At 34.2% G+C, this 20,643-nt stretch overlaps 1 protein-coding gene across 1 annotated transcript; it reads right to left on the minus strand.

The window, feature by feature from the left end:
- Window positions 1-1,221: 1,221 nt before the first annotated feature.
- On the minus strand, window positions 1,222-18,451 carry LOC123538348 (L-threonine ammonia-lyase-like). Its single transcript, XM_045322380.2, has 14 exons — window positions 18,221-18,451; window positions 13,243-13,299; window positions 11,958-12,054; window positions 11,110-11,180; window positions 10,386-10,431; window positions 8,230-8,415; window positions 7,620-7,675; window positions 7,055-7,217; window positions 6,696-6,786; window positions 5,758-5,833; window positions 4,374-4,499; window positions 3,685-3,852; window positions 3,334-3,391; window positions 1,222-3,073 (listed from the first exon to the last, which is right to left on the minus strand). The coding sequence occupies exons 2-14, from the start codon at window positions 13,275-13,277 to the stop codon at window positions 2,963-2,965; spliced, it is 1,284 nt and encodes a 427-aa protein (XP_045178315.2). The 5' UTR covers window positions 13,278-13,299; window positions 18,221-18,451; the 3' UTR covers window positions 1,222-2,962.
- Between the last annotated feature and the right edge of the window lie 2,192 nt (window positions 18,452-20,643).

The raw sequence follows: 20,643 nt of genomic DNA on the forward strand, positions 1-20,643 counted from the left end.
CAGGTCCATATGACACATCGTATTAATGTGGACGTTATATGCATATTCATCTATGCTTAAAAAGGTAACAGACTGGACAAGGAAAATAACCTTAAAGTTTTACCTCTGAATGTTACCTTGACCTTTGACCTAGGTGTCTGGGTCTTATGTTGGACTTTATCTCGCTCTGTGGACACTGGTGACAAGTAGTATTAAATTCCTTTTACGTTTGACTAAGTTATTGAGCGTACACAAAACATATCCTGTTTACCATTGGCCCCAAAGTGTGACCTTTACGTATTAACAAGCAATCTGGGTTGTGCAACGACGCATTTTTATTTTTTTATGGAGAATGTTTGCGCCAAGATTTTTAAATATCTATCCGTGCATGGCAAAGCTATCGACCGGACAAGGAAATGGACCTGAAAGATTTGACCTCTTAGTGTGAGCTTGACCTTTGATCAAGGGGTCTGTTTCTTGCACTTGGCACGTTATCTTGTTATGGGTAACAATTTTGCCAAAACTATTAAACTCCAACGATGGCTGGCCGAGTTAGGGAGCGAAATCAAAACAGACCATATAAAAAGACTTACAAGACTTTAAAAACCCAGTTAACGTTTTTTCTCTAAGCGTTTGTTCTCCAAGTGTGGCATTGAATTTTGGGGTTAGTGTTTGGGTCGTGCACACGGCGCATCGCCTTATTTCAGGTTATTTGAAAAGCACCTCATCTTGATCGTCTTTTACACTGAAACTCTGAAAGATTTGACCTCTAAGTGTGACCTTGACCTTTGAGCTATGGGCCTGTTTCTTTCACATGGCACGTTATCTTGTTATGGGTAACAATTTTGCCAAAAATATTAAAATCCATCGGTGGCTGGCCGAGTTAGGGAGCGAAAACAAAACAGACGCTATTAAAAGACTTAATAGACCCAGTTAGCGTTTTTCCTCTAAGCGTTTGTTCTCCAAGTGTCACATTGACTTTTTGGGTAAATGAGTGGGTCGTGCACACAGCGCATCGTCTTATTACACGTTCATCTTGATCGTGTTTTACATAGAAACTCTGAACCATAACCTTTAGATCCCTGTAATTGGCATAAAAAGTGAAAATATTTCTTGGAGGCATCACTCATCAAAACCGTCACTGTATCAGCTACAATATTTAAAACGTCTTTAAGCTCTACAATACCGGTCCATTTAAAGTCATTTCTAGAGACAATCAGTGCAGAAAGAAACAATCATAGATGTAGTGAATAACACGTTTATTTTTAGTAATAAAGATAGAATTAAATTTATAAGAACAATGTCAACTGTTAAAATTTAAATAAACAAGTGTACAAAAATATTTGATTGATATTTAAAACCATTTCTTCTGCTTGTTTAGTTTCATTAAGAAACAAGCAGTGACAAAATCCTTGTCTATTGTCTCGGTATTCAAGAAAGTCAGAATACAACGTTACAAATCACCAAGCAAAACAAGTCCAAACTGAACATTAGATATAAAATAGAAAAACTTGTTATGACACATCACAGCTGCTTTTAAATATCACATGAAAGTATTAATAGTTATCACAGGACAGATAATTAAGAATATATTAAACAGTATTACATGTAGTAGACAAAACTAGGCAATATTCAAATCACAGAGCAACAAATGAGTTATTGACAATTTCGCGTGAAAGTAATTGCTGAAATTATTAAGTTTAAACTTAATTTATATTAAATCATTTCAAAGTAGAAACGCCGTTGTCACCAAGCAAAACAAGTCTCAATTGAACATTAGCTATAAAAAGAATTACTGGTTATGACGCATCACAGCTTTTTGAAATATCTTCAGTTATCATGGGACAGATCATTCAGGCATATCAAAGCAATATTAAAAAGCATCAGTCTGTAGACAAAACTCATTTTCATTCATCAGAGGTTCGTCAAAATCACGAGACGAACCGCTGATTTATTTCTTTCGTTTGCACACTTGTAATTACTACCGGGAGTCAATCACTCAATCAATGTTTGCCATTTTTATGTACTCCGAATTGAAACTTGAAACACTGTTCAAGCAAGCTATCGATAGATAAAGGTGATATTCTATAATGGCGATTACTCGAATTCGATGTCAAGAAATGGTAATATTCCTCGTAAATCATCGTCGATATTGGAAAGGATGCGGTCATGCTTTTCACGGACGATTTTGATTGGTCCCCTACGAGTTGTTGCGAAACGTCGCTGATTGGCTGAAACTTTTTACCAACCACAAATATTGGCGAAATGAGCCAGAGGTTCAACTAGGAAACCATTGTAGACCTCTGGTATGCGAAAATGACAAAACTAGGCAATTTTCAAATCACAGAGCAACAAATGAGTTTTAACGGAAAGCTATGTGCGCGTTGAATTATAGATGCAAAGAATGCCGAATTTACCGAACGGAAATCACCGAATATCATTTAGAATCCAGTACATTAGGTAGGATAGCTATCTATTGTTGCTTCTGCTGATTCGACTTTTGTTGTTCTTAAAATCATTAAATAATACAACAATGTGAAAGGAGTAATAACTGAAGGCATGCAAAATGTATAAGCAATTTTAGAGAATCTATGCTATTTAATTTTCTTTTATCAATTAGATAATTAGATATCTATATATGAAGATAATAGAGTTTGTCTTGGTTAAGGTTTAGTAACACAGCATGGAATATCTACCCCTTTCATTGTTTAAAACATCAACATATCGAATTGTTTTAAGTAGCAACAACAAAATGAAACGACAAACAATTCATCAATAGATTTTTGACAAAATAAAATTGTGTTATCTTTTGTTATTTTAATGTCAACTGGAATGTTTCTTGAAAGGTCTTGCTAACATTTTTTTTGTTTTCATTTTTTCTTGGTTAAGGATAATTTCTGAATAACTAAAACACTTCATATAGAAAAATACATCGATTGAACTCTTATTTGCATAGTTCAAGTCTCTGATTCGCATAGTTCAGTTAATCATATGATGGTCCCCAAATCAGATGATTATTCGGGTAGTGTTGCTTGATAGCATCATGCAACTGTTTGCTGTGTTCGGCATCACGTGTTTCACAGACGACCTTCACCTGAAAAACAAATAATATCAAATAAAATTAAAATGTAGAACCATTTGAAAAATCAAACATTATGAAATTATACGAAAAATGTTCTTTTTTCAACCCGCCACACAACCGAAGGCGAAGGCGAAGAGGATATTGTAATGATCCCGTTCGGTGAGTTTGTCTATAACATTTTTTCTGGTCAATTACTCCCAAGACCCTTAAAGGGACTTATTAAATCTTAACAAAATGCAAGTCAGATCAACGCACTGGAATAAGTTACTTACCATAACAGCAAATACATCATGCTTTTCCCATGGTCTCTCTTGGAATATGTCCTTGATGCTGTAATAGTTGTGATTATTAAAATATTTACACAGATCTCACGTATTGTAAGGAAACAATCAAGTCTCTGCGCTTTCATAAGAATACTAATTCTTACAGTAATTATACATTGTGGTAAATAATGGTGAATGCATGTGTGTTTGAGGTGGAAATAAAAGCATTTGTTATTTATTTAGATCATTATTGTTACGTAAAATTCCCTTGAATTGGCTACTTTTACTACAGAATTGTTCTTCTAATTCATTATTTTTATCAGAACCTTATAGTTTATTGATAAAAGGAAGAGACCATACCTGACCCCAAGATCAGCTATTATTTTCGTCAGCTCTGCAATCCCTCCTGGTCTGTCACTGACAGAAACTTGGAATCTGACCAATCTTTCATCTTCAGCCAAAGCCCTCTCAATTACACGATCAAGCACTGTTGTGTCGATGTTACCACCACTCAAAATTACTACGACCCTGATTAATCATGATACAAGTGTTGAAAGCATAGCAGGCAACCAAGCAGTATAATAGCAGAGTCGGTTTGGCCGAGGCTGTATATGAGGGGGTAATGAAAAGTGCAACACCTCTTACGCCCCTAAGCTTAATCGGAATTTTCATTCACAGATAATTAATGAACTCCATGATCCAAAAGGACCAGAAAATATAAAATATAACAGCATTGAATCCAAGTACGAGGAGACATTTTATGACCTCCGCACTGCATTTAAAGAAGTTGGCAAAATTATCTATTTATTTCTGCAGTGACTGTGACAAACCCGAAGGTACTTACGTAACATTTCAGATATACAGAAGTAAATACTAGATAAAATAATATTTTTCATTTGAATTAGGAAACATTTTATAATCTGTTTACATTGATGCTCTTACTTCGTTTCAGTTCCACCAAGTTTTCCAAGAGAAATAATATTTTGTATGAAACTATCTAACTATTCAGATTTACATCGATTTAAACATAATACTTCTAAATAAATTACTTTTTGCCTTCCAGTTCTGGTACAAAGCCTTGAATGATGGCGGCCAAACCTACAGCTCCACCACCCTCTACTACGGCTTTCTCCAACTCGATACATCTCAGGATGGCTAGTGCTATATTCTCCTCGCTGGAGTAAAATACAAGCAGATGGTACACGGTTCATTTAGAACGAACGGTCTAAGAAAAAGTAACAAGAAGAGAGATGGTGTGGAGAGTGCGAGTAACACATGTTTTGTATCCTTTGTGGTGTTTTTACAAACATTAAACATTACATCGTTTATAATTACTGAACTAAGAAACATGGCATCTTAAACAGCCACTTTACAGGTTTCTTTAATGTGACTGATTATAGTTTTATTGTAATATCAACAAAGTGCTATTTTACTGACATATGATAGATCTGCCTCAAAAGTTCTACTTTAAACAGTCGCTATTGACATTGCACGCCAAATCTGTTAGAATATGCTACGCAGAGATGATATGTATGCTCAAACACAGCAACTGTAAAGACATACATTTCCTGAGCAAATTTACATTTCAGTTCTGTATCGATTGTCAGTTGCATGCCTATTTCTATATCTAGCAACAATTAAAACTAGCTTAGGTTCCTTCAAAAATAAATGCTTTAACTTATGGCTACTGTGCATCATGTGCTAAAACCCATACTGCACAAGTTAGCAGTTTAACATTATTATATAGAATAAAATACAGTCGACATAGAACAGGACGGTTTGTTTTGTTTGTTTTGGGTTTAACGCCGTTTTTAACAATATTTCAGTCATGTAACGGCGGGCAGTTAACCAAACCAGTGTTCCTGGATTCTGTACCAGTACAAACCTGTTCTCCGCAAGTAACTGCCAACTTCCCCACATGAATTATCAGAGGTGGAGCCGAGGATGAATGATGTCAGACACAATGTCTTTTATCAAATCGTCACGGAGAACATACGCCCCGCCCAGGGATCGAACTCGCGGCCCTGCAATCCTTAGACCAACCCTCTCCGACAGGTAAATTTTTCTGCATGAGTATATATTAGACACTTCTCAAGAATTTTAGCTCCCAGGTAGCGTATGCGATAATGACAATAATGATGGATTTAAATTCAGAGAAGTTGATGAATGGAGAGGGAGAGGTGGAGAGAGGGAGAGAGAGGGGGAGAAGGAGAGAGAGAGAGAGAGAGAGAGAGTACGTTTTGCAGTTTTGTATATATTATTTAATGTCATGTTTAGATTACATGTTCATTTGTATAATTATATACATAAATAACTTTTTTGTTTCCTGCATTAGAATAGTTGCTAACTTGACAAAAAGTTACTTAACTGACTGACATTTGACTGACATAAACGTGCTTGAAAAAAATACTCACTTGACTGGTAGTTACTTACTTGACAGTTACTATCTTATCTATCAGTTTGTCCGCAGTATGAAATGCATTCACCCCGACAGTTGGAACAGCCAGACCTGACGGTAAATATTTTATATAATATTGCAAGCAGGTGTATATTTCAGATCAAGCCATTTATAAATAGTTGAGTTGTTTAGAAATAATAAGAATGTCGAACATACAGTAAGAATAACGACATATACAATAACAGCAAAATTTAGAATATAAATGATAGGACATTGAATAACAATAACAGACATACAATAATAATAAAATAGATTATATAATTAAGCAAATTTTGACATGCCATAGTTGAGCTCGATAAAGCTTTATTTTGTAGCACGTATATCTATGTACACTCAGCCGATACATTCTTACTTATTGTCTAATCTATAAATAGCTTCCAAGACCTTGTAAGTGTCAGCTTAGTCGGACAAATCTAAATGAAATGTTTTCCCTACTTATACAGACTCTGAAAGTGCTAAGACTATCGGGATTGATTGACCGGTCACAGATTTTATACAAACGGCAAGAGTATAACCTGGAAAAATTTACAAAAAGTGAAGTTTTACAAACTCATGTCAGAATGATGAAATACCATATTGACGCAAATCAACTAAAGTAAGGAAAGTAATTGTTCATTAAGTGTTAGACTTCTATAAATGTCCTATCGAGTCTTAAATGTTCACAATGTCCTATAACATTGCATTAATAGTGATAATTTAAAGGAACTTCCTTTTAAATATATAGAATAAATAGGAATAAACAGTCAAGAGCAGTTCTGAAATCCTGGCAGATAAGTTTCGTAAATATTTCCAAAATGTCTGGGTTTTTTAGTTAATTGTCTTACATTGTTATTTAGAGTTTATTTATAAGAATAACCCATTGAGCTAAGCGGGCGAACTTGTTAACGGCAAATGGCATCGTTTATTTTATTACCGTCAGCAAGCGTAGATGTCGTTGGTGTATAAATTGGCTTTTTTGCTTTCCTTGCTTCGGCAAAACTTGGACAGTGCTCTGGTTCAACACCCTGATAATGAAATTGATTTTGTCATAAAATCTATACGAGACACAAATTCTTTGGAAGCATAGCATTTAACCAAACAAAATAATAGCAGATTTTATTAGATTCAGTCTGTTCGTGAGATGTACACACCTCACAGCCTTAAGCAGAATTTTGTAACACAATATATCTAATAAAACATTTTCAACATTCTCCTTTGAAACTGTTAGGCTGGAACTATTAAGGATATTCTATGTAATTAATATCTGTAAACAATATTCAAATTGAAACTTACTATGATTGTGACATCTGGACATTTTTTCTTGATTGCTAGAGCTGTTCCAGCTATCATACCACCTCCTCCAATGGGAATTATGCATGCATCAAGGTCAGGTACCTGTTCTACAATCTCCAAGCCAATCGTGCCCTGTCCAGCTATTATATCTGGATGGTCGTATCTAACATGACACTGATATCATTAATGTTTTCATTTTCGTACATATTGGTCATCTTTTAAATAGATCGTAAAATATTTCATCAATGTTAGATATTTGTTACAGTTTATCTAATCCTTTTATATTCCAGGTCTTGCTATCTATTTATCATATGATATCAGTTTTAGCATACGGCATATCTATTTTATCAGCAGGTATAAAAGAATTGGGGAAATTTACAAATGTTTGATTAACATGTAGAAGAGTTGCCAATATCAGTTTTAGCATACGACATATCAGGTATGAAACTTTGAATCAGAGTAAATTTACAAAAGTTTATTTAACATGTAGAAGAGTGGCCAATAATTACACCTGAAGTTATAATATTTATGAACTTAAAGAATGGCTCGAAACTGTTGCTCTCACCCGTTTATGTACATCATTCCTTCAGACTGTCCCATTTCCAGTGCTATTACTCTAGACTGAAATTAATGTATCGTCTTGTCATATCTTTGCTGTAAGCTCATTAATTATCAATTATTACAGACAATTTTCGGCATAGTTTTTCGGCAACATTTCAGTTTCAATTGTTTAACGATGTGTCATATCTTGCGATGTCTCATTGTTACAAAATATTCAGAACCTATGGAGAAAATTATCAACTTCTTGTTGCTTGGAAATATTTAATGTGCCGTATAAAATACATGCTTTGACTTCCAATGGTCTTTATCTTAGAGAGCGACGCACTACCTTATCAGATATATTTTAGTTATGTTTATAACTAGAGTGTGTCATATTTATTTCGCAAGGTAGATAAGAACCTTTGAGTCTCGGACAAATAGTTTTAACTATTTACTTGCAAGCCATTCAAGTAATAACTGTACTAGTATATTTATGCATAGAACATAAGTACACAACAAATAACTATGACTCTGAAAATATAGGATGTTTTGCACGTCTCTTGGCAATCATATTTTGCAAATTCCAGGAAGATGTTGCAATTTTGTTTTCACAAAAAAAGACACAATTCTCTTACTTCACAGATGTTGTGTCCAGATATTTTTATCTTGGCTCCAAATTTCTCACACGCTTTTATTTTCATCAGTGGTGCTATTGTTGGCATGACAACAGATACTGGTATCCCGAGACACTTTCCGTGATACGACAAAGCTAAAGCATGGTTCCCGGCACTGGCTGTTATTACTCCTTTCGCTTTCTGCTCCTGTCAGTTAGATTATAGTTTTGAAAAAGGGCTAGTTGGCCATCATTTATTCATTTTCTGTAGAATTAAATAGACACCCATGACTAGACAGACCAAACAGACCAGACTGAAGTTCGAAGAGACCCAAATATCACACAAAAAGCTGGTTCTCGGTCCAAATATTAGTATTCTGTTAATGACGGTTTCTGTTTAATGAATATTCATGAAAAAGTAAATTGCAAAGTATATAGCCCATTTGATTTCACAGAAAGTTGGTGAATAGTCAGTTGACTCCCTCGGTCATGCCAGCTTAAAGGTAATTAGTTTTTGCATTCAATCTAACCGTATCACACTTGACTAGACAGACCAAAGTACGGAGAACCCGCACCCCCCCCCCCCCCCCCCCCCTCCCCCCTCCCAAATATCAGACAAAATTCAGGTTCTCTTTCCTTGTAAATATTTATTCTTGTCATGAATATTCAGTGTAAAAGAATATTGCAAAATTATACAGCCCATTTGATTTAACAGGAAGATCCAGTCACATGGTTAGTAGTCTGCTGGCTGTGATGAATATATAAAGGTAATTAATGTTTGCATTAAAGGTAATCAAAGAATATAGGTCATGCAAAAATAAATGTTCTTTATGCCAAGATAGTGTAATAGCTGATCTGATAATTATTTTATATCGGACGCTTATATTCGTCTACAATGTGGAATAATCGACCTTACAGATGTTTTAGAACTTAGACTGCATTAATTCCACATGATTCGGATAGGCAGTGCCCATTTCAGTTCATTTATTCCACCAGTTTGAGAACTGGTCAATCTGGACAAGCCCTAAAATGATTTTTTTTGTATTGCTAAAACTTTTTTATGTAAAATTATCAAAGATTGAAAAGATTACTACCAGTATGTATGTAACTATTGGCAAGAGGCTAGTAATGATAATGCTATCAGTTCATGAAGGAGGTGACCTGTCGTAAAAAAAGAAAACGACTGGGTTGCTAATGGTACCCTGTTGTGTCAAAGAATATTAATTGTACCATAAACTAAAATCATATCCACCTTAACGTTTTAATTCTCTTCAAACTTACCATTTTTTCCTGTAACAAATGGGTATATTTGTTGTGTTTTAGTGTTGTTTTGTTGTTGTTTTTTAATGTGGTTAAGGAGTTACGGCTGTCTTTACGAAGGTTGTCCCAGAAAATCGCGAACTTTTTTTATTAGTTCGAAAAATACTCAAATAATATGACATGATATCTAATTTTAAACTCTATAGTCCTCTCAAGTAACGTCAGTTAAAATGATTATTTGATGCGTCGCTTATTTTCGAAAGTTCGCGTTTCTGGGACAGCCCTCGTATGTGTCATTTTTCTTGTCTTCGAAGTGAATAAAATGAGCCGCGCTATGGGAAAACCAACATAGTTGCTTTGCGACCAGCATGGATCCAGACCAGCCTGCGCATCCGCGCAGTCTGGTCAGGATCCATGCTGTTCGCTAACAGTTTCTCCAATTCCAATAGGCTTTAAAAGCGAACAGAATGGATCCTGACCAGACTGCGCGGATGCGCAGGCTGGTCTGGATCCATGCTGGTCGCAAAGCCACTATGTTGGTTTTCTCATGGCACGGCTCAAATACTGTTGAAAATTGTTCTAGAGCAACAGATTATTCTCGGTTACGATGAACATCGCCATCATAAGCTGGTCGCTGCAAATGCAAAATTGGATGTATCCATTTCTACAGGGAACCTTTATTGCGTTGTCAACATTATTGTTGTTACAAAAATCAACTGGCAAAGTATTATAGGTATTTTTTTAACATGCTGTGTGGCCACTAAATCACACAAAGCAGTGAGCAGTCTCCACAGATTTGTTAAGTACATTCGCATAATTAAAGATTATTATATGATCTAATTTAAGACGTTTTTAGTGATCTAAAATTGTATTATTAGGCCTAGATGAAAATATAATGACATGATTGCTTTTGTATACCGGAGATAAGTTTAACAGACTGGTCCTTGCACCTCTTTCTTTGAAGCTGAAATTAGAAAACACATAATTTTTAACGTAAAAGATTTTTTTTCAGTTCTGAAAGATGTGATTGACACTGAACACGTCTGTTTTGGGGATACTTTAGGTAAAATATCAATTGTCAACACACAGATTTATGACATGATCATATGTTGTGTTGTATTATCTGGCATACTTAGGACGTACAATGTATTTTTATATTTAATGTGAACACAACAAAATGCTTGAATATAAAATGCACTACGGTAAAAAAAAACAAATACATGTATTTGATGTTATTAGTTTGTAAAGAGCGTTTGTGAGAACAAGTCAAAACATGAGATATGAACATTACATATTAATATAGGAGACCAAGCAGATCGATGCGTCAACCTAAAGGGATTATAGGGACAGATAGTGATTGCACACATTGTCACGTGATGTTTGCAAGGTGCTCACTAAACGGAATCCCGTTTTTTAAAACAAAGAAACCCTTATCAGAAATCGATGATGAATGCAGTTATTTCACATTTATTAGCAAAACAACGATTTTCAACAAAATTGAACAAAAAGACATTGTGATTACATCAAACATCTGACACAAAGGCATATATAGAAAAAGTTGTTTTCTGTTTTTACAATGTGTGGTTTAGTCGCTTTAAATGTTTTGTTGCGTTCTAGTTGAACAATACTTTAACAACCTTACCTTCCTGTATATTGAAGAAACTCTTTCTTAAAGTAGATCTCCATGTTGAACATGTCAGACATCTGTGAACGCTGTAAAAACAACATCCTGGTTTTTTATACCAAATATTTTTTGTTGAGTCTAATAGTACAAGCAAGTTTTGCAAAATAGTAAGGTGTTCAAAGCGATTCAAAACTTTTTTAGAGAAAGAATTTAGCTTAGAAATACTACATGATATGTCTGTTTGTCGGTTGATGAATATATTTATGGTGCCACTTACAATGATTTTACCATTATTACTGTTATGTCTTACGTTGGTGAGTATCGTTCGCTCGAACTCGACGGGGCCGGCACAATTTGTTATTGTCCGTAATTCGAGCCATCTAACAATATACATTATACAGGAACTTTGCCGGGACTTGACGATGAGTTGGAATTATTGGCGGAGCTCGAATTATCCGAGTTCGAGCGAACTAAGTTTGACTGTATTCAGTTTGTTATATGAGCCGCGCCATGAGAAAATCAACATAGTGGCTTTGCGACCAGCATGGATCCAGACCAGCCTGCGCATCCGCGCAGTCTGGTCAGGATCCATACTGTTCGCTAACGGTTTCTCTAATTACAGTAGGCTTTAAAAGCGAACAGCATGGATCCTGACCAGACTGCGCGGATGCGCAGGCTGGTCTGGATCCATGCTGGTCGCAAACCCACTATATTGGTTTTCTCATGGCGCGGCTCATATCTTTCCGCCACAATTCGTATGTAGCTCCAGCTCGGCGTGCGGCTCTGGCTTCCTTTGGTACGCTCAGTGATTGTGTGAGTTAGTTATTCAATAAATTTTATGATTATGGAAGTGATCCGCTACTTACACGACATGGTGTTTTCACAACAGCGTCCCCAATTAGTTCTTGAGCAGCTTGAATTTTTTCAAAGCCTACTATTACTGGATGCTCAGGATCACAGAACCTTAAATAAAACTTTCAATAAATTCAAATAAAGTATGTTCATAGAACGCTAAAAAATTCGTTTTACAAATGCTTTTCGTACATTCAGCGGCCTTATTGCCCAGACTACCTTTATGAAAAGGAATCTAATTCCTACTAATTACATCTAGGTAAGAAATTTGTATCTTACAATATGGAGTTAAATAAAGCCGTGTCATTAATCTTCGCCGTTTCAAAGTAAGAAAGACATTTGTCGAGCAGTGCCTCGCAGTTTAACATTTTATTCAACTCATTTAATAAAGTCATAATATATCCTCTACTTCTTGCATGCCGGACAGGATTTTCCCGTGCTTTTACGGTGCTAGAAAAAGTCATCTTACACCCAGGGACGAAAGATGACTCACGTGCTTTAATTTATGAATGAATGCGTAAATTCATATGTTACTATAACAAAATAGCGCCTGAAAGAAAAACCTTCGTTTTTTCTTTATATCTTCTACAAATTGAAGAATAAGGCATGCAAGAAAACGAATCAATCACTAGCAGCGGGTAAAGATGGGAATATCCGGCACAAGGGTAACTGCTTAGGCATTACTATTATTTTACTTCAGCAAAATACTACTAACGAAGAATTCTTTGATGTGGTTTCCTCAAGCCTTTCATAACGCTGAAAGAATTTTAAAATCGGACCATTATTGAAAAAGATATGGCAGTTTGAAATATTAGAAAATTGCTGATCATGGAGGCAGCCATTTTGTGTGTTTATGACGTCATTTACACACTGCTGGATTCTTTATTTAGCAAATAACCTTTAAAATAGATTAATTTTATATGTTTCTTGAGTGTAAGATCTAAAACATGGTAATTTCTTTCATTATAGACAGAAACAATAGAGAATTTTTTTTGTAGAAATAAGTAAATACAATTCAAATATGTGTCTAGAAATATAATAAATTCGGCATTTTGTTTTTAGTTGCCATGGAAAAAAAATGTCCGAAATTTTTTATCAAATATTTAAATACTCATAACTTACTCATTTTTAAGTCGATTTTGAAAATTCTTTCACTCCTTTAAATGATTAAAGAAATCCCAACAGACGGAATTAACATCAAAACAACATTGCCTTGCCCTTTACGAAAAAATGGATCATTCCAGAATTTTAAATGAGATTAATACATCTCAGTTTTGGTTCTAAATCTGTATGACTTACTTGTCTAGAATGTCTTCTTTCTTCTGGGTTGACATGGCTAGGTGACCGTCGACTCTTCTAAAATATTTAGTGATTGGTTGTCATATATGTGTTTGTTTCAGTGTGTTATCGAAAAGTGATCACCCGATGGAATACTGTATAGTGGGATATATTCACGGTGCCAAATGTTCGCGTTTTTAGCTCGACTGTTCATAGAATAGTAGAGCTATTGGACTCACCCTTGTGTCGGCGTCCGCGTCCGTGTCCCGATTTGGTTAAGGTTTTGTATATAAGCTGGTATCTCAGTAACCACTTGTGGGGATGGATTGAAACTTCACACACTTATTCACTGTGATAAACTGACTTAAATTGTTTAGGTTTCATAACTCTATTTGCTTTTTTACAAAATTATGCCCCTTTTTCGACTTAGAAATTTTTGGTAAAGGTTTTGTATTTAAGCTGGTATCTCAGTTCTCACTAATGGGAATGGATTGAAACTTCATACACTTGTTCACTGTCATGACCTGACATGCACTAAGTAGGTCCCATAACTCTACTTTGTTTTTTTTTTTTTTCTTAAAAGTATGCCCCTTTTTCGACTTGGCAGTTTTTGGTTAAGTTTCTGTATGTAAGCTGGTATCTCGGTATCCACTAATGGGAATGGATTGAAACTTCACACACTTGTTCATTGTCATGATCTTATATGCACTGTGAAGGTCCCACAACTCTACTTTGCATTTTTACAAAATTACGCCCCTTTCTTGACTTAATAGTTTTTGGTTAAGTTTTTTGTATGTAAGCTGGTATCTCAGTATCCACTAATGGGAAAGGATTGAAACTTCACACACTTGTTCAATGTCATACTATGACATGCAGTGCAAAGGTTCAATAACTCTACTTTGCATTTTACAAAATTATACCCCTTTTTCAACTTAGCAGTTTTTGGTTAAATTCTTATATGTAAGCTGGTTTCTCAGTACCCACTAATGAGAATGGATTGACACTTCACACACTTGTCTACTGGCATGAGCTGATAAACACTGTGCAGGTTCCATAACCCTGTTTTGCATTTTTACAAAATTATGCCCCTTTTTCGACTTTTGTATTCATTCAATTGACAAGGCTGTTGAATAGTCGAGCGTTGCTGTCCTTGTTTTAAGAGTTTTGAATACACGGTGTCTTGATTTCGCGGAAACTACTTAGACCGCGAATTATAAACCTTGGTTGTAAACAAAAGAAAGGGAGATCACTCTTCCTAGACATGCAAATAATAACAAACACGCAAATAAGTCTGTTGTTGTCGTCTGAATAGAGACGCATGTAGCGGATAATACTGGTAACAGTTCAACACTCGTACGAAATTTAGTTCTGTAATGCATTAAAATATGTTTCATCTCTGTTTTATCAAATTTTAATCACGTATCGAAACACATGGGAAGTAGCTTCTTACGATGTACTCATACAAACCCCTTGTTTATATTTACTTCAGCAATTACAATGAAAATGAATAGAAATAAAATAGATTTCGCGCTGCCAAATGTTGACCGCGAATATAGCGAAAATTAAACCTTCCGCGACTATAACCCGCTATTAGTTCCAAGCGTAAAGGACATACTTTTTGTAATTATACAAATTTTTAAATGCTATTTAGTCTAGCAAAAATGGTCGTTTTAGATTCCTTAAAAATGGATATTTTAGTTGAATACCCTTCCTATGATGACTCAAATTTGAAATGCATTCTTATAATGTATATCAATATTAAATTACGATGTTTGAATATACGGTCCATATATACATAATAATAATGGGTCTAGACTATAACCCGTCTCTCTGTCTGATTTTGCGCCTGATATCGTTGATCTGTATTGCTGTTCAATTCTTTAAATGTATGAACTGATTTTGCGTTCATAAAATTAACAATGTAAGGTGTTGTGTAACGCTTTATGAAATTGTATTCGCTTAAGGTATCCGATCCACAAATAAGCATGTTCTAAATGACAGTGCTATTAAGATATATCAAATATTTATGCCTGGTAAGCCCATATAATTTTGGTATCAATTGAAAATGTAATGTCTACTGAAAAAGAAAATATAAATTACATTACAATAATACGTTACAGAATCTTTATCTTTTTATTTTATGGTCTTCAATGATACTTCAATAGAAATCCAGTTATTTCAGTGTAGGATTTATCATTTCGCAGTCAAAAACATGTCTGTAGTGATTCATGCATATTATTTATAGTCATTTTATTTACTATTTCTTGTTCAGCAGACACAACACTTTCAAATGATACCAAAAAAACATGGGGTCACCAGACATCGAAATTTACCTATTTGTGGATCGGATACCTTAAATCTTCTTTTTGTATCTTCTTTTGTTATATTTAAAATTACGCAAACCTATATATTTTGGAAAGGTTTTTAAGGTAGTTTTGTACGTTTGATAAACCGAAAATATTGGCATAACGCCATTTATCCGCATAGCGTAGAATAAAGCCAGGACTCACTATAAGGAAACGAAAATTGTTTCATGAATCAATCGCAACCCGGTGATATACATGTTATTTCCACATGTTTATGCGAGAAGTTTCATGGAAATCTACGATATAGAAAAATATGCTCGCGAAAATGTTATCAATATTGTGATTTTTCCCATAGACGCCCAGCAAGAAAACGTGTGAGGTCCATTTTTTTTTCAAATCATTCAAGCAAAAAAATTAAACACAAGACCCTTCTCAGGGCTATATTTTTCGTGTTTTTTCTTTTTTTTTTTTTTTTTTTTTTTTTTTTTTTAATTTTTCCTTTTATTAAAAAAAGTAGACACTATGATTTCAAAATTACGTGCGTATCCGTCGTTAAAATCTGTCTTCAAATATTGACCCTGGTTGCTTTTAGAAAATGTTTATTTATTTTTTTTCTGCTTAAACTTCCTTGTGTTGAATGGCAATTACTAAAAATGATAAAAAAAATATTAAAATGTTTTGTTGAATTTGATTTGCTAAAACGTTTTCTTTTTTTATATTTTCTACTATTTTACCTAAATATTGAGCCCTGCCAAAATAATCTTTAGGTAGCGTATAATGCTAAATGTGCAATTGTTTCCGTAAAATCGTCTAAGGTTTGTATCTTTGTATTATAATAAGTATAATAAACCATTTGGAATGACTTTTTAAATCTCTAAACAGATGAAAAAAACTAACTATAGAGTTCATGATTGAAAAAAGATATCACTTACTCTTAAAGGGGATAAAAAGTTTTATGCATTATCAGATTTTGAATGACGATCCCCCTTTATCAAGTTGTATTGCATTTTATTCACTACTTGAAGGAAACGTGTCACAGGTTTCTGATACGAAGACTTGTTTCAAATTCATGGCATTTTTTATGGTTAAGGAAATATTATGGTGGCTGTTTTTATTTATTAGACATTTCGTTTTGTCGCGGTGACGTGCCCATGTTTCACTGCGCCATTCCTGGCGCGCGCGTGCTAACGCGCCATAACTGGATTTTAAAAGTTCTGTTGTGTCGGCACCCACACAACGAAGCTTCCAAAATTTCGTTTTGGCACTTTAGCGCGCACGCCAGGACGTCACAGTGAAATGTGCTAAATAGGCCGCACGCACGCCAACACGACAAAACGAAACGTCCCAAATAAGCCACTATAGCTCTCACTGTACAAAAAATGGGCATAAAACTAATTTCAACTTTGTCTTACTATTCCCTCAAGGCAGGAATAGTATATAAAATACAATATAACGGTTGAGTATTGGGTACTGTAGCTATAAACCATGTTCAAACATTGGTGATACCTACGACATTTTATTTATTTATTTATTTATTTGATGCCCTGTATCGTTTTGTAGTAAAAGAGACTGTGATCCTTTTGTTTTCTCTAACGCTTTTCCAAAAAGGTCTATATATAATAACAGACACAAACCAGTTGCACAAAGCATTTTACGTCACCTTAAATGCATAAAGCATGTTTTATGTCCTACTTAAATAATCAAGGCCTTCGGGCGGTTCTTCGTCTAATTTATCGATAACTTTGGATCATTTTGTAGTTTTAAGATACCATGAAGTCATATTGTTCTGTCAGATAAGTCAAACTATTTTTCATTACTCGCAGAGAAATACTAACATATCATTGCCCATTATTACAAAAATACATTAAAGGACTGAAAAGGTTTTCTTTACGTATTTGTCAAGGTTAGCTAATGTACATAAAAATATAAAGGACTATAACCTTTTTATATGCACGTTTTATCCCACGAAAAATACAATTGCACACAAGGTTATTCATATCTGAGATAGGAGACTTTCAAAATACCGTATTATAATACTATAGTAGACTTTATCTTTATGATAACATCGGACATCTCTCTGTGCAAACAATAATGTGCGAAAATTTAATCTAAAATGTCATATATATATATGAAAATATAGTTAAACCCTGATTCAACATCAACTGGTTAGAATAGAAGTACCTGTTAAAAGCAAACAAAAGAAAGCAATTACAAATGTTACAATAAGGTTCAAGGAGCTTCTTTTGAAATTTTCATTGAGCTTCTGTTCTTGTGCATTTTGTCGACACGATATTAAAAGTCTTTGTTTTCATGTAGTTACAATGTAAAAAATGTTAAAAGACACACCACAACCTAGTGAACTACTTTTTCCTCCCACATGAACGTCATGAAAATCATGTTGATAAAACTGTTATAAAAGATGGCAACAGCTTCCTTCACAACTTATCTGCAAACTTATTCAGCCGGCTCTTCAACATCGGTAATTAACGATCAACTAAAGTTAACCATCCAGTACTTGTGCATACTGCTACATTAATTTAATACAATGAATAGACATTAACCACTTTTTCTTGGCTTTATATATATGGCGCTGTCAATTTGTAACTATATATTTGTTTTTCTCAACACATTTTTTTTAAAACGTTATTAATTTTGTTCAAATCTGCTACAATAATAAGAGGAACAGGTCTTACCAAATTAAATATTCCAAAACACAATTCTGAAGAGAACGTTTACAAAAATTTAAACTTAATGTCTTTGTATAGAGAAAACAGCGGGTTTTAACTTGTCAGAAGCGCGCATTTGAATGCATATTTGCACGTTTGCAAACTATAAATATTTATTGACCAAACTGTAGCTCTTCCAAGAAGCGATAAAGATCTTAGGATAGGTAAGGTATACCTGGCTGACTACCCGAGGCAAAAAATATGAATTCGTAAATCAATACAGTTTTCGAAAAAAAATCAAACTTGATTTTTAAGTTGCCTTGCTCCTGTTTTCAATTACTAAATAAAATTTCACTAACCAGACAAACACTCATAAATAATTGGAAAATATGAAACTACTCTCGTCAACTTAATTTCTTACAAGAGCATTGAAATAAATACCATTTTATATTAAAATATAAAAGAAATCAGCTATTTTATTTACTTTTTGTAATGACGTTATGGCACTTTTACTAATAACTGGGCATTAAAGAAATAGAATAATTTAAAAAAAAAAAGAAATTAACAAGTTTGCTCGATTTCCATGTTAAGATAAAAATGTCTTTCAAATTAGAGATAATACACTGAATGTATTCATCCGTAAATCTTTGTTTGCAGATTATGCAATTCAATATGCAGAGGCGACATTCTTTTTTCTAATATATAAGTTTTTTCTTCTTTTATCTGCAATAAACTGGTTTGCAAGATTTGTAAACTTGTATTTCAAGGTTTAACTTCGTGCGCGCATGCAGTAAACAAAACAAGTTTCGTTCTTGTCATGTAGACACTGTTTAAAGGTAGTTGATCGAACTTTTGTCATGCCTTTGTCAAAAATCTTGTTTATTTCTTGAGTAAACTTTAAAGATGAGAAGATAAGGGTAAATTTCCTGGAAGCATAGAGCACAGCAAACAAAAACAGGAGTTGTTTCAAATATCTTTAAAAATGTAAATATTAATTATATAAAAGATATAAAACGTTGTTGGGTAAAGAGAAAGGGGGTGTATGTTTTGGAGCGGAAATACCAAAGACAAATACTCAGTACGGAAAGCCACGTTCCAAAAGAAAAAAAAACCTGAACAACAGAATACAAACATGGGCGCGCACAAAATCAACACATACATGTACGCATGCGCGCGCGAAGTTAAACAAACAGACAGCGAGGACAAAACGAACATAAAAAGGAGCACAGAGGGGCACTTCCCAGGAACGTCCAGTGGCAAACCGGCTGTTGTGAGTTCAAACGGGTATTTTGTGGCACCTAACCTCACTCACGGTAAAAAGGAGAAGGGGGCGTAAAAGTGGGTAGGGTGGTTAAAGGAAGTAATACCTCCAATATACTAGATATAACAATTATTGTTCCTACCGGGAAGTAATTTTTCAATTGTGATTGCCCAGAAAAAAAATAATTTTCAATAATGTTCAAACTAAAAATGTTAGATATATCTACATGTTGTAAATGAATTGTGATTAATAAGATATTGTTTAAGCCAAAAATGTTAGGTATTACAATTTCCGGTGATTAGGAAAATGTTTTCTGTGTACAAATTTAAAAAGACATACAGGTTTGTATTATTGTTATCTCCCTTTTGTTTAGAGAGCATGCAGAACCCAGACAGTTTGAATAAAAGTTAACTCTGGGCCAAGAACCATTTACAAAACACACTGTAAATGCTTATTAAGGCAGTCACCTCATTACTGTGGAATAGAAAACAGGAAGTTTTGTAAAACTTAATATAAATGAAGAATTCAACGCCCCTAGTGAGGCTGGAACCCACATCGGTGATTTGAAGTCAGCGATCTTACGAAGGCCGCCCTTAAAGAGAGAAAGAAATAAAACAAAAGTATAAGAAAACAATACATTTTTGATAAGAACTTGTTTATACTTTTGTTTAAATTACATTATGTACGAAAACTATAAAATGAGCAAACTATGAAAGAAAGAATTAACGATGGGAAATATAGTGTTGCCTCTGATATACACATTATTTTTATTCTGTTTCTATACAATTTAATTTGTAGATTTTAGCAATCTAAATTGAGAACAAAGCACATTTTTATCAGTTTTACTGAGTCGAAAACTGTAGTTTCTATTTGACTCATTAGCTGTTATACAGTTTGCTAAATAAAGCAATCAAATTTAAAATAACCAGTTTTTTTGCTCCGATCGAGTTAACTATGATTTTTTCTAAGCCTACTGTTTAAAAATACGTAAACTTTATTATAAAAGTGTCCATATCTTACAAAGACATAATAAATGACGTATGCATATGCTGTTATTGTGAAATAATTTGGTATGTAATTAAATAACCACCCTTAAAGCCTGCTGACAATGCACATAACCGATATATAAACCGAAATATAAACCTATTGAAAAAAATTAGTACAAATAAGCCGGCTAATCAGTGCATAC

Source organism: Mercenaria mercenaria, chromosome 18 (assembly GCF_021730395.1).
Source record: "Mercenaria mercenaria strain notata chromosome 18, MADL_Memer_1, whole genome shotgun sequence".
Lineage (NCBI taxonomy): Eukaryota > Metazoa > Mollusca > Bivalvia > Venerida > Veneridae > Mercenaria > Mercenaria mercenaria.

Coding starts and splice junctions, on each gene's coding strand:
- LOC123538348 (XM_045322380.2), bottom strand. CDS start 13,277: ATGTCAACCCAGAAGAAAGAAGACATTCTAGACAA. Junction 11,181..11,957: donor TTGTGAAAACACCATGTCGT/GTAAGTAGCGGA, acceptor TTGTTTTTACAG/CGTTCACAGATGTCTGACAT. Junction 4,500..5,757: donor GATAAGATAGTAACTGTCAA/GTAAGTAACTAC, acceptor ATTTTACTCCAG/CGAGGAGAATATAGCACTAG.